The sequence below is a fragment of the Myxocyprinus asiaticus genome, chromosome 36 (assembly GCF_019703515.2).
Source record: "Myxocyprinus asiaticus isolate MX2 ecotype Aquarium Trade chromosome 36, UBuf_Myxa_2, whole genome shotgun sequence".
Taxonomy (NCBI): Eukaryota; Metazoa; Chordata; class Actinopteri; order Cypriniformes; family Catostomidae; genus Myxocyprinus; species Myxocyprinus asiaticus.
The window spans coordinates 23048145-23061801 of record NC_059379.1 but is presented as its reverse complement, the minus strand read 5'-3'; the positions used below and the strand labels follow the sequence as shown (position 1 = coordinate 23061801).

Genomic DNA, 13657 nt, shown 5'->3' with positions numbered 1-13657 from the left:
CTCATTTAAATGTTATGCACACTCCTTAAATGACACAAGCGAAATGGTTTAATTACAGAAAGAAAAAAGTAATTGCTGATGCCAAACACACTCTCTCACCTGCAGCCATTGTAGGCAGCATACTTGCTCTCTCCTCATCAAGGACAAAAGCCCAATCTTCATAGTAGGAACTATATGAGGCATTTGAAATATAACCATTAAGTAATTTCACATCCATTAGGAGGATCTTACTAATATGTAGAGAAACAGTTGGTTAATATGAAGTGGAGGATAACAGCACACTCAACGGGTTGGTGAAAGACAAGAGTAAAGGAGGACATGCACCTAAGGCGGGCACGGTCAGCCAGCAGCATGTGAAGATAACGCTCTAGAGAGTGCTCATTCAGGGCACAGCGAAGCCATGCTCGGCCCCGGCCCAGCTCAGATGTGATATTCCATAGAGAGTAGAAGCGCTGCAACTCATGACGGTTGAGGTGCTCCTTCACATAAAACCAGAACGTCAGCTCTGCAACACACAACAGAATTGTGTATTTGAACCTACTCTTGAATGCTACACAAAAGGAAATGTCCTCAGTTCCCCATAATGTCCCACTTCACTTCAAAAAGGAGGTGATTTTGTGGACCATTGCAATTATTAAGAGCTTCAGCAAAGGTCTTAAACTCAATCTTCAAAAAATAATGGTAAAGAGAAAGAAACAGAAAAAAAAACCTGTAATTAACTTTAATAGAGCAAAAGAGAAAAACATTAAACAAAGATTCTGCCTTTCAAAACCTCATAGACCTTAGAGAGGATTAAATGGACTGTACAGTTATCCCTCACAGCTTTGTTTTCATTTGCTTAAAATTATGGTGTCAACTCTAAACAATGTTCATGAAAAAAATATATAAATTTCCATGTCTTCATATTTCTGGTCAGGACGTTTCAGATTTAAACCCGACTTGGATTTAGTCTGTTTTCTGCATGTACACTTCTCTGATTGGATCGACATAATGGTGCATTTTACAGGCCTGTTACAGACCTTGCCCAACTGTCTTTTCATTTCGAATTTGGTTGCTCAAGACTTTGGCGGTCATGTACACCTGGATTTATGTACTGTATATGGGTGGTTACAGGGATAGTTCACCCAAAAATGAAAATGCTCTCATCATTTGCTCACCCTCATGCCATCCAATATGTGTATGACTTTCTTTCATCTGCTGAACTCAAATTAAGATTTGTAGGAGAATTTCTAAGCTCTGTTGGTCCATACAATGTAAGTGAATGGGTGCCAAAATTTTGAAGCTCCAAAAATCACATTAAAAAGCACAGTAAGCATAAAAGTAATCCATATGGCTCCAGTGGTTAAATCAATATCTTCTGAAGCGATATGATAGGTGTGGGTGAGAAACAGATCAATTTCACATTCTTCTTCTTGTGTTTTTGGTGATTCAAATTCTTCATGCATATGTTAATGATGAGAGAATTGCCATTTTTGGGTGAACTATCCCTTTACAAATCAGGGCTGGTAGCCAAAAAGCTGTGGGTTTAGACTCAACAAACAATACTTTATCAATAGACCCTTTCACACATGCAACATGGTAAACTACAGTAAAATTGTTGTATTACTTTTACTGGTAAATGTTAGGGGTGCACTTATCAATTGGCCACCAATCTAAATCGGCCGTACTTCGTCTTATGTCTATGATCGGCCGATCGTGCCTAGAATCAGGGACGATCTTTTTGCAGCACGCAGGGAATCACACATATAATACTACTCTAATGAATGAGCGCTTTCTCAGCACTTGATGTATGACAGTGTGGCCTCTGGTGGCTGAATTGTTGGCAATTCAAAGTATTCACGAATTTTTACTTTCAGACATACTGTTAATCAGATGAATATGCAGGTTTGTTTTTAAAAATGTGTAAGAATTACACATGTATAAATATTAAGTTGCCCATTTTCTTGAGACATTACGGTAGTAATTCTGACTCGCTGCACTATGAGCAAGGAGAGGATAAAGAGACTGAAAACTAGGGACGCAACTAACGATTATTTTGATAATCTATTAATCTAATGACTATTCCATGATTATTGCAACTCTTAAACGATTATTCAGCTTGTGTCCCGACTTAAAAGGTTGTATTAAACGTGTTTACTAACAATAAAGAGAACAAAATCTTTTAAAAATACCTCTAAATGACATTCACTGAATTAAAGGGGAAAAAAATACTTTTAAGTTTAATTCGGTAAAGAAATTCACAGCAAAAAATCCTTTTGTTATCAAGTGTTTTTGTCTTGTTTTCCAATTAAAATGGTCTAAAATCAAGCAATACATAGACTTGCTTTAAGAGAATGTCTCTTAAATATAAGTGTATTTTCTATTCTCTAACAGCAAGTCTAAATATCTTATATGCTGCTTCTCAGGTGAATGCATTTTTTTAAAGGATGTTTAGATATTTTAAAATATTTGTATTTTTAATATTATATTCAACATTCTCAGATAAAAAAAATGTCTTCTGCAGTATAGCTGCTAAAGAAAATGTACGTTGTTTTAGAATTTTAGATATTTATATTGGGAAGCAAGCCAAAACAACAAATCAAAAACGTATTTTGTTGCAGTGTATAATGGGCGAAGAGTACCCTCTCTCACCTTTCTGTTCACTTCAATCCGTCTTTAACTCGCATAAAAACAAACTCTCTCTTATTAATAAAGCTGTGTATTGCCAATTTTCTTCACGATAAGAAATGCACAGTGACACATATATTATGATTCAATAAGTCGCGAGCAATCACGTTTTAATCTAGCTGCATTAAGCGTGCGTGCTCGAGGAATGAGCGTCCCCGCAACAGAGTGTGCATCAGCCGAATGCAGTTTCAATCTCTCCCCCTTAGATCGGGACATTTGCGCAACTCATAGAAGAGGCGCTGACCGCACAGAGAAATGCCAGTTTAGGAGTTTATAGTTATTTACATGATCTGCTACCATATTATTTGAACTTTAATAAAGCTACAATGCATCAAATATAACTGCATTTAAGATGTTTCCTTTAAAGACGCTCTTGACACGCAAGTTTTGCTTGAGCGGAGTGGCAGCTCCAGCTCCACTTATTCCACAACGAGAGTGCTTCTGTATTTACTTATTTTGTTTTTTGCATTATAATTCCCTCATACTTTGCGATCTACATCACCTGAAGCTGTTTGGAAAGTTTAGAGTGCATCTGGACTGTGAGCTGTGTAATTCAACCTCTCCTCTGTCAGACGCGAACTGCAGTGCTGCTCTCGCACGTCATCATTATAGTTAAATGTGATCTCGTGTTATGTTAAATGAGATCAAACAACTATTCGACAACAAAATTTTGTCGACAATTTTTTTTACTGTCGACGTTGTCGATAACGTCGACTAATCGTTTCAGCCCTACTGCAAACGGGTATAAAAAAACAAATTAAACAACAAATAAACATGCGTATACAAATTTGAGTATACGTGATGTAACGTGAGTCGTGACAATCAGACGTTGTGTTGAGCGATAGAGACTGTTTGAGCGATCATGAGCACTTTCAGCTTCACTCCCTTCAATATGCTCACTTGCGGTGTCAAACAAACATGTGCGCTTTCCAGGTGCTCTCAATATCTCATCAGTCACTCATCTCAGCGCTATTCTGTGAGGATCCCAAATTAAATCAGATTAATGTTGGTCACATTACCACTAATCACAGCAATTACATTTTAGCCATAAAGGCACAGAGTCTTCACGCATTTGCTTAATAGTGATTTGTGTTACAGTAAATCGCCAAAGACAATAAACAAATCATAGAAATTAATGATTTCTCACTGGAGCAGTTTTAGAGCTTGTAATAGATATATTTTTCTTATTTTTGAACATAAAGTTGAAGTCAGAAGTTTACATACACTTAGGTTGAAGTACTTAAATCTAATTTTTTAACCACTCCACAGATTTTATATCGTTTAAGTCATTTAGGACATCCACTTTGTGCATGACACGAGTAATTTTTCCAACAATTGTTTACAGACAGATTGTTTCAATTTTAATTGACTATATCCTAATTCCAGTGGGTCAGAAGTTTATATTCACTAAGTTAACTGTGCCTTTAAGCAGCTTGGAAAATTCCAGACAATTATGTCAAGTCTTTAGACAATTAGCTTCTGATAGGAGGTGTACTGAATTGGAGCTGTACCTGTGGATGTATTTTAAGGCCTACCATCAAACTCAGTGCCTCTTTGCTTGACATGATGGGAAAGTCAAAAGAAATCAGCCAAGACCTCAGAAAAAACAATTGTGGACCTCTACAAGTCTGGTTCATCCTTGGGAGCAATTTCAAAACACCTGAAGGTACCACGTTCATCTGTACAAACAATAGTACACAAGTATAAACACCATGGGACCACGCAGCCATTATACCGCTCAGGAAGGAGATGCATTCTGTCTCCTAGAGATGAAATGCGAAAAGTGCAAATCAATCCCAGAACAACAGTAAAGGACCTTGTGAAGATGCTGGAGGAAACAGGTAGACAAGCATCTATATCCACAGTAAAATTAGTCCTATATTGACATACCCTGAAAGGCTGCTCAGCAAGGAAGAATACAATGCTCCAAAACCACCATTAAAAAACCAGAATACAGTTTGCAAGTGCACATGGGGACAAGATCTTTCTGGAGAAATTTCCTCTGGGCTGATGAAATAAAAATTGAAGTTTTTGGCCATGATTCATTAAGTTTGGAGGATAAAGGGTGAGGCTTGCAAGCCGAAGTTGTGGCAAAATGGCAAAAGGACAAAAAAGTCAAGGTATTGGAGTGGCCATCACAAAGCCCTGACCTCAATCCGATAGAATATTTGTGGGCAGAACTGAAAAAGCATGTGCGAGCAAGGAGGCCTACAAACCTGACTTAGTTACAAACCTGACTCAGTTACACCAGTTCTGTCTGGAGGAATGGGCCAAAATTCTAGCAACTTATTGTGAGAAGCATGTGGAAGGCTAAACGTTTGACCCAAGTTAAACAATTTAAAGGCAATGCTACCAAATACTAACAAAGTGTATGTAAACTTCTGACCAACTGGGAATGTGATGAAAGAAAAAAAGCTGAAATAAATAATTCTCTCTACTATTATTCTGACATTTCACATTCTAGAAATAAAGAAGTGATCCACCCAGGGTGTGCTGAGTGACTCCAGTCAGGCTTCCTAAGCAACCAACTGGCCCAGTTGCTAGGGTGGGTAGAGTCACGTTGGGTTAACCTCCTCATGGTCGCCATAATGTGGTTCTCGCTATCGGTGGGGTACGTGGCGAGTTGTGCGTGGATGCTGCAAAGGATAGCGTGAAGTCTCCACGGTACCGGGCTCAACAAGCCACGTGATAATATAAGCGGATTGACGGCTTATGCGGAGGCAACTGAGATTCGTCCTCTGCCACCCGGATTGAGGCGAGTCACTACGCCACCACGAGGACCTAGAGCGCATTGGGAATTGGACATGCCAAATTGGGGAGAAAAGGGGAGAAAAAAAGAAGTGATCCTAACTGACAGGGAATGTTTTCTGTGATTAAATGTCAGGAATTGTGAAAAACTGAGTTTAAATCTATTTGGCTAAGGTGTATGTGAACTTCTGACTTCAACTGTACATACTCAAACCGTTAATCTTACGACTCTGTTCACACATGAACTTTTAAGGTAATGTTACAACTTCTCATTCAGGGAAGTACTCTGTGCTAAATTTACTTGTATTTTCGAACGAGTCGTGTTTACACATGACCACAAAACAAAAAATTGCAGTTAATTTTCTGCAAAAGGCTGTATGTGTGAAAGCGACTATTGTGTCCTATAGCAAAAATTAAAAGAATGCGTAAAAATAGCTTAAGCCTAATCTCTATACCACTACCCACAGCATTACAAGCAAGCTATTCTCGAATCAATACATAGCATCTATACAAATTCATAACAACAGGGAAAACAGGACATCAAAAACATTATGGAACTTCAAACAACAGAAGGAATGAAAAACATCTGAAAGATAAAACTTTCTGAGGATTTAAAACGGCACAACAGGCTGGGCATGAAATCAAGACAAGTGCATTTTTACAATGACAAACTCAAGCTGCATTAAGACCACTCAAAAAAAAAAAAAAACAGTAACTTCTTGATGGCAATTAAAATGAGGATGTCATCTAACTTTCTACTCCACAAAAATTTATTCTGCACTGATTTCATAGTATCATTCTTTGTTCTACTGTTAATTTTAAACAACTCAAAATAACAGCAGGTGCCAGGACTAACCTCAGAAAAAACTTGTTTCTCTTTTTTGCCATTTTCACAGGGCTTGTTTCATAACCATCTGGTTTCAAAAACAGTATCAGCACCTGGATTTCCTGTATGTGCACTCACCATCATCTGTTTCCTCAATGGACAACCCAGAGCACAACATGCGTTCTTTGTTACTAGGGAAATCTCTAAGGCAATGCGTCTCAGGGGGAACAACTAAGACAAACTCATTAAGTAGGGCAAAGTGTTCACAGAGAGAAAGTTTAGAAAAACAAACCTTTTCAGCTTCTTTTGTCCAAGTACGATACATCGATTAACAGGGCAACTGACCAAATTTGAATGACAAAACATTAGGTCTGTATGTCCATTATTTGGTAGAATCAGTAATAGTACCTGCTTCAGTTTTACTGCTAAGTCCAGCAGCTTGTTTTATAGCAGCTGCTGTGTGGGCTAGTCCACGACTTTTCCTCAAGCCGTGTTGAAGAACCGCTTCAAACTGGGCACACAGGCATATGACTCTATGGGTACACAAAGCAAACAAGTGAAAACTAAATGTTTGTCAATAAACTCAGCAAAATGCTATATGATTTAGGATCTTGGCCTAAAGCTATATGTGCAAAAACTGTAATAGGGTCGTTGACAAATAAGGTTGTCCAAGATGATAAAAATGAGAAATCTTTTAAAGATCTAGTTTAAAACACATGTATCAAGTTCACAGAAATACTTGTACCCATGTTGGTTTCATACATTTTGGAAAAACATTTAAAGCATTTAAAAAAAAAAATACATTAATTTAATTTAAGTTGTGTAACCATCAAGTAAAAGGTAATAAAATACTTTTCTTGCTTCTTGACAAATGTGAGTATACACAACTCAATCATTCATTTCAAAGAAAGTTTTCAAAAATATCTTTAAGGAAAAGAATATTTGTTTAAAAATGTTTGAGACATGAATATCAAAACGTTTTTTTAGGGTACTCCATTCAACTTGAACAAAATGTGCCTTTTCATAAAAATTTCAAAATATATACAGTATGTAATAATTTAATATAATATAATATAATATCATATATATTTTTAAGAAATAATAATAAAAAGATCTATGCCTTGCCTCCACAGAATTATTCATTCCTTTTCTAAGTTCTCCGGATATAGAGTCAATTCGTCTAAATCCAAAGCTTTGGCTCTGACAGCGTACTGCCCGGTAACAGCTTTCCAGCCGGGCGCCTTCCAGTGGCCCAAACAGGGCATTAAGTATTTGGGTATTTTATTCCCAGCAAATTTGTGTGATTTAGTCAGTTTACAGTTAATTTTGACCCTTTAATAAAAAGGTTTTCGAGCGATGTGGACAGGTGGGCTTCACTACATTTATCTATGACTGTGAAGGTTTATGTTATAAAAATGAATTGTATTCCAAAATTCAACTGCATACTACAGTCTCTCCCTATTGAAGTTCCCCTCTTTTATTTTAAACAATTTGACAGTATAGCTAAATCCTTTATCTGGAATGGTAAATGTCCCCAGATGCATTTTAATAAGTTACATAGGCCAATTGACATAGGTGGGTTAGGTCTCCCCAAGATTTTGTTTTACTATTATGCTTTTGGACTCAGACATTTGGCGCATTGGTCACTTCCACCTGAGAGAGCCTCTCCCTGGCTCTTTATTGAACAGGAGGTCCTTGCCCCATTTTGCCATTGCAAAGTCTTTCTACCAAGCTGCCCGGAGAAGACACATCCCGTTATCTCGCACATGAATTTAGTGTGGACAAAAGTTTCCTGCGTGTTCAATTCGGACATTTACCTGAACGTTGCCGCAAGTATTTGGTTAAACCCTAAATTGTGCATTAACAAGTCCCCTTTCTGCTGGACAGAATGGATTGAGAAGGGTGTTACTACGCTGGGTGACCTGTATGAAAATGGAGCGTTGAGATCCTTTGAAAATATTATACAGCGGTTTGGGATTCCCAGATCTCAATTCTTCAGGTACTTACAGCTCCGCCATCTACTCTGTACCACCTTTGGGTGTAGTACGCAGCCCCCTAAAGCGGCAGACACTCTTGAGATGGTGCTTGCTGCATATATTGATAAAATTTGATTCCGTGTTTTCATGTGCTGTTTGTGTTTGGAATCAATAAAAAATTGTTAATGACAACAACAAAAAAATAAAAAAAAAGAAATAATAATAATAAAAGATTACTCCAAACTACTTATGCCATAATTATTATTTGTTTCAAGTATTTTAGCTTTTAATGAGACTTTTATCTATTTATTTATTTTACCGTCTCGGGACGGTTACAACACAAAAACAGAGCTGCAAGCAGCGATGACGGGCCCAAGCACCATGGGTCCATTTCCATGTCTTTCGGAAAACAATGCAAAGTGGACACATGCATTTGGCATTTGACATTATTCTAAACAATTTTGAAGCAATTTAAGTACATATAAGAGGATTCTTTTAAAGTCAGTTTTAGGAGACACACTTCCTGCTGCCAGGTGGTGGAGCTATAACCATGACCCAAAAGTCACATCCATGTGATTAGCCCCCAAGACTAAACATACATCTCAATTTTGATCTAAATCACACATTGCACAAAAAAAAAATAAAAAAATAAGACACTTCCCATTTCCCATTTTTCACCATTAATTTAGTGCCTCACCATGGTAAACCATTCGATATATCAAAACTTTGTTCACAATTTAGCATCTTCAATGTCTTGGCATAATGTTGTCTAATTGTGGTGACAGTCTCATGAATCCCCTAGGAGGAGTATTTAAAAGTTCAGAGACTGCAATATACAAACAAAATCCAAAATAGCCGACTTCCTGTTGGGCGGAGCTAATAACTATATCTATGAAAGATGTCCGGCTTGATGAGAACTATATATTAGGGGTGTAAAGGTTCGAATTTCTCACGGTTCGGTTTGTATCACGGTTTAAGGGTCACGGTTTCAGTACGGTTCAGTATTTGCTTTGTTAAAAAAAAATTATTACTGCCAAATCCAAAGAATAATCTAGTAAACACTTCAACAGGTTTCCCTTAAATAACAATCATTATTTTACAACAGTAACCATAGTTTAAACATGGCATTTGTAGTAAAATCATAGTAACCAGAATATAAACATGGTTACTATATAGAAACTACAGTATTATTTTTCAGTATATATTAATTGTATCAAAACCATGATAACTGCTCAGAAAACCATGGTGACAACAGTCATGGTTACTACAATATTTCTATAGTAAAACCATTGTTAATTTTTGTCAGGGTCCGTATCTTAAAAAAAAAGCAAAAAAAAAAAACATTTTCTCTAATTACTAAATCAACATTTTAACTTAATGCCTGCACTAATACTAATACATTCATCAACATAAAGTGCACTTCAAACTCATCTCAACATATTCAATATTCGGAAGCTGTACATCACTATAAAAGGAATAACCTTGCTATTAGAATGCATCTGAGAAGGGATGTTGGGATAATGCTGCTTGAGTATTTTAACCATACATGGAAATCCCACATGAACATTCCAAGCGCTTTAGTTATTGTTTCATATCTGTCAGAATTAGCACTGAGTGCCTGCTTAAAAATGGAAGGGAGTGTGTGCAGTTTCGGCTCACCTGTGGCTCTTTCCCTGGGTGATGTCGGCATAAATGATTAATCATGTATCAATGTATTACTATACGGCATCTTAATGCCATTAATCAAAGCGCATTATTGCCGATCGTGATAAATTACAGCCACGCAAGGAAACAGGAAGAACTTGCGTGCACGTTTTAAATAAACCCTCACGCGCATTATTAACATATATTACCAGTATACAGCACTCGTGTTGAGCGATGTCTGCAAACAGTGCCTGTTTGTAAACATCTTTTGACCATCGCTGTTGTAATTGACTGCAAAAAGAAAATGTTCCCAGAAAGGAGAAACGCAGGGGGCTTCTCTATCAGCATTTCGTTTCCTCCACTTGCCATTTTCAACTACACACAACACTTGCAGTGATGTCATCAAGTTGACCCACGTGAAACACAGGTGGAGCGTATCCATTTACAGATCCATTCAGGTGCATTAGTGGAGGTTGTAACTGTGCCTGTCTGTTTGAAGCTTTGTTTTCTCGACCAAAACTTGTGCTCCAGATGCATCATTAAACGTGAGGTGAACCGACCGCGGTGCCAATGCTTCCCGACCCATGGGTGGCGAACCGTATGGTTCGGTTATTACCAAGAACCATTACACCCCTACTATATATGTACCAATTTTGGTGACTGTAGGTGAAAATGGAGGTGATACAGAGACTCTGTAACATACCCATTTTAAAGGGGGCGCTACAGAGCCCCCATACGCCCATATGTGTTTGCCCAGTCCTAATGGCTGATAACTCTTATGTCTGTGCAAAATTTCATGAAATTTTTTAGCATGCCAAGTGCCTCAAAAACACCCACATATAGGAAGAAAGTAATAACAATGAATGTGTTACCATGGCAACACCATTTAAGATATCAAATATTCCTTTACAATTTTACATCAACAGTGTCTTGACATTATTCTAAAGAATTTTGAAGCAATTCATGTAAACAAAAGAGGGCTATTTCAAAGTATGTTAAAAGTGCCATACTTCATGCTGCCAGTTGGTGGCGCTATGACCGTGACCCATAATAGCTGCATCAATGTGATCAGCCACCATTACCAAAGATACAGCTGAATTTTCATCAAAATAACACAATGCACACAGAAGATATAAAGCACTTCCTGTTTCCCATTTTTGCCATAAATGTATTGCTTCACCATGGCGACACCGTTCAAAATATCAAAAATCCATTTGCAGTTTAGCATCTACAATGTCTTGGCATGATGCTGCATAAATTTGGTGCCAGTCCAATGAATCCCCTAGGATGAGCATTTAAAAGTTCAGAGCCTGCTATTTTCAGAAAATCCAAAATAGCCAACTTCCTGTTGGGTGGAGCTAATAACTATAATTGTGAAAGTTGTCCGGCTTGATGAGAACTATATATGTACCAAGTTTGGTGACTCTAGGTGAAAATGGGGGTGCTACAGAGACCCTGTTACATGCCTGTTTTAAAGGGGGCGCAACAGAGCCCCCCTAACATGCCCATGTGAGAACTTTTTCCCAGTCCTAATGGCCGATAACTCTGATGTTTGTGCAATATTTAATGAAATTTTAAGCATGCCAAGTGCCTCAAAAACACCCATATATAGGAAGAAAGGAATAATAACAATTAATGCATTGCCATGGCAACACTATTTAAGATATCAAATATTCCTCTACAATTTTATATCAGCAGTGTCTTGACATGACTTGGCATGATGTTGCACAAATTTGGTGCCAGTCACATGAATCCTCTAGGAACAGTATTTAAAAGTTCAGAGCATGCGATTTTCAGAAAATCCAAAATGGCCGACTTCCTGTTGGGCGGCGCTAATAACAATGATTATGAAAGTTGTTCGGCTTGATGAGAACTATATATGTACCAAGTTTGCTGACTGCACTTTCTGCACTTTCAATGCCCTAATAAATATCAAAATTACTTTGAACTCAGAAATTGAAAACAAGTTAATCAGAGCAGAGTTGTATTCAAGTAATTTGTATTTTGTTTGAACTGCATTTTAATGTATTTTTAAATAATTTAATAGATCAGTACAACAACAAAAAAAATTTATATCACTGACCCATTAACTGATTTTTAAAAAGACTCAAAATTGACAAAATGCATTACCTCAAAATTCATACTGGATAAAATCATACCAAAATACTTTTCATTTTTTATAACACAAATAGGTTATATTTAGGTATGACTATTTAGGTATACTGTTCTCACCTGCTATCAGAATCTGAGGCAATCTCCTTCCTGCCACCAAAGCGGATTTGGCACTGAGAAGATAAACAATCATTTAAGAGATGATCTTTCAGCATCCAACTGTTACCTAACATCATTATCAAACTATATAAAACAGCTGATGAAAGCAAGAAAGATACAAAAATAATTTTAGACTCAAAATAAAATAGCATATTGCTCAGCAGGGCATTATGTCGCAATGAAAGGCACAGTGACACTTATTTTATTTTCAAGTAAAATAGCCATTAGGATTTTATATTTCTTTCTAGTGACAGCCATATACAGTATACTGGCTATTTAACTGGATGATACTTAGATTGATACCGGCTGGTAATACTGTCCAATTGGCCGATTAACAGAAGTGTTACCTTCCCCTTGTGCCAATTTCAAAATCTTCCTGCAGCCTTGTCAACGGGCATTGAACAATTTCTATGCAAAAATGTGTATTATTATTTTGAGCAGATATTGTGTAAAATATTTGCACTCTACAATTGCTGTCAGTAGATCACATTGTGCATATATAGGCCAACGCCAACAGCCACCCTGCTGTCTCCATATCAGTATCAGCATCGGCCATTGAGAAACCCACATCGGTCGTTCACTACTTCCTTGTTGCTCGAAGCCAGCATCCTCTAAGAGTGCCTTATGTTAACAATGGAAATAAGTAAGTTCTGATACGTCAATCAAAAAATTCAAAGTTGCCTTACCTGTTTAACCGCATCAAGAAGTCTCTCTAACAGGTTTTGTCTTTTCAGGTCATTTTGCTGCGTGCCTGTAAGGAGCAATGCCCCGATATATTATAATTTACCTGATTTAACAGCATGTGCACCCTTAAAATAAACACATAAAACTCAAATGACATGTAATGAATGCCAATAATTAACAATATGGTAAAAGATATTCCTGCACAGGAATAGCACATGAAGGTAGATGACTGTGAGTGATGTTTTCCAGACTACATGACACGTACTGTATACCATTTTAACATGTAGATAAAAAGAGAGTCCATTTAAGTATCTTATCCTAGTTACTTGACAACCTAGCTAGATTATGATAATGTTAACACAGACTTGCAAGAGATGGAGCAAGAAATGTAAACATAAAAATATATCCGCAATCACCAAAATGTATCCGCAATCACCCAATGACCAAGTTTATCCTTATTATAATAAGAATCCTTATTATATCCATATTATAATATGTTTATCATTATTATATCTTCATTCATCTCAGTCATGATTTACAGTAATTAACTATTGTTTGCTCAGGCACTGGGTGTTCAAATGACATGTTAAAATATTCCAATATAGGAAACAAACACGTAAACCATAAATGACGCCCAACAGAACTCTGTCAAAACCTACCGAGAAGGAAATTAGGAAGTAGTGTTGCCACTGTAGACAGACAGACATTTCAGACATAATTATCTACTGTGACTCGTTTCCCAAATGTAATTTACTCTCTCTTTTCACATTTTTAAATGTACACTATCATTTAGCTGTAACAAAGTGTGAAATATTCTAGGATCTGCATATTCATATTGCAG

The 13657-nt window shown here is 37.1% G+C and overlaps 1 protein-coding gene across 4 annotated transcripts in view; it reads right to left on the bottom strand.

Annotated features, from left to right (window-relative positions):
* LOC127426722 (sorting nexin-29-like) overlaps positions 1-13657 on the bottom strand; it is a 150086-nt gene that overhangs the window by 135843 nt on the left and 586 nt on the right. For all 4 annotated transcript variants that reach the window (XR_007894848.1, XR_007894849.1, XM_051673694.1 and 1 more), the window contains exons 2-6: positions 12819-12883; positions 12094-12146; positions 6650-6774; positions 325-505; positions 100-170 (exon numbers count right to left, since the gene is read on the bottom strand). Coding sequence is in view for 2 of the 4 variants with exons in the window: in XM_051673694.1 (XP_051529654.1) it covers positions 100-170; positions 325-505; positions 6650-6774; positions 12094-12146; positions 12819-12883 (495 nt within the window). In the remaining 2 variants the exon portion in view is untranslated. The remainder of the gene's footprint in view (positions 1-99; positions 171-324; positions 506-6649; positions 6775-12093; positions 12147-12818; positions 12884-13657) is intronic.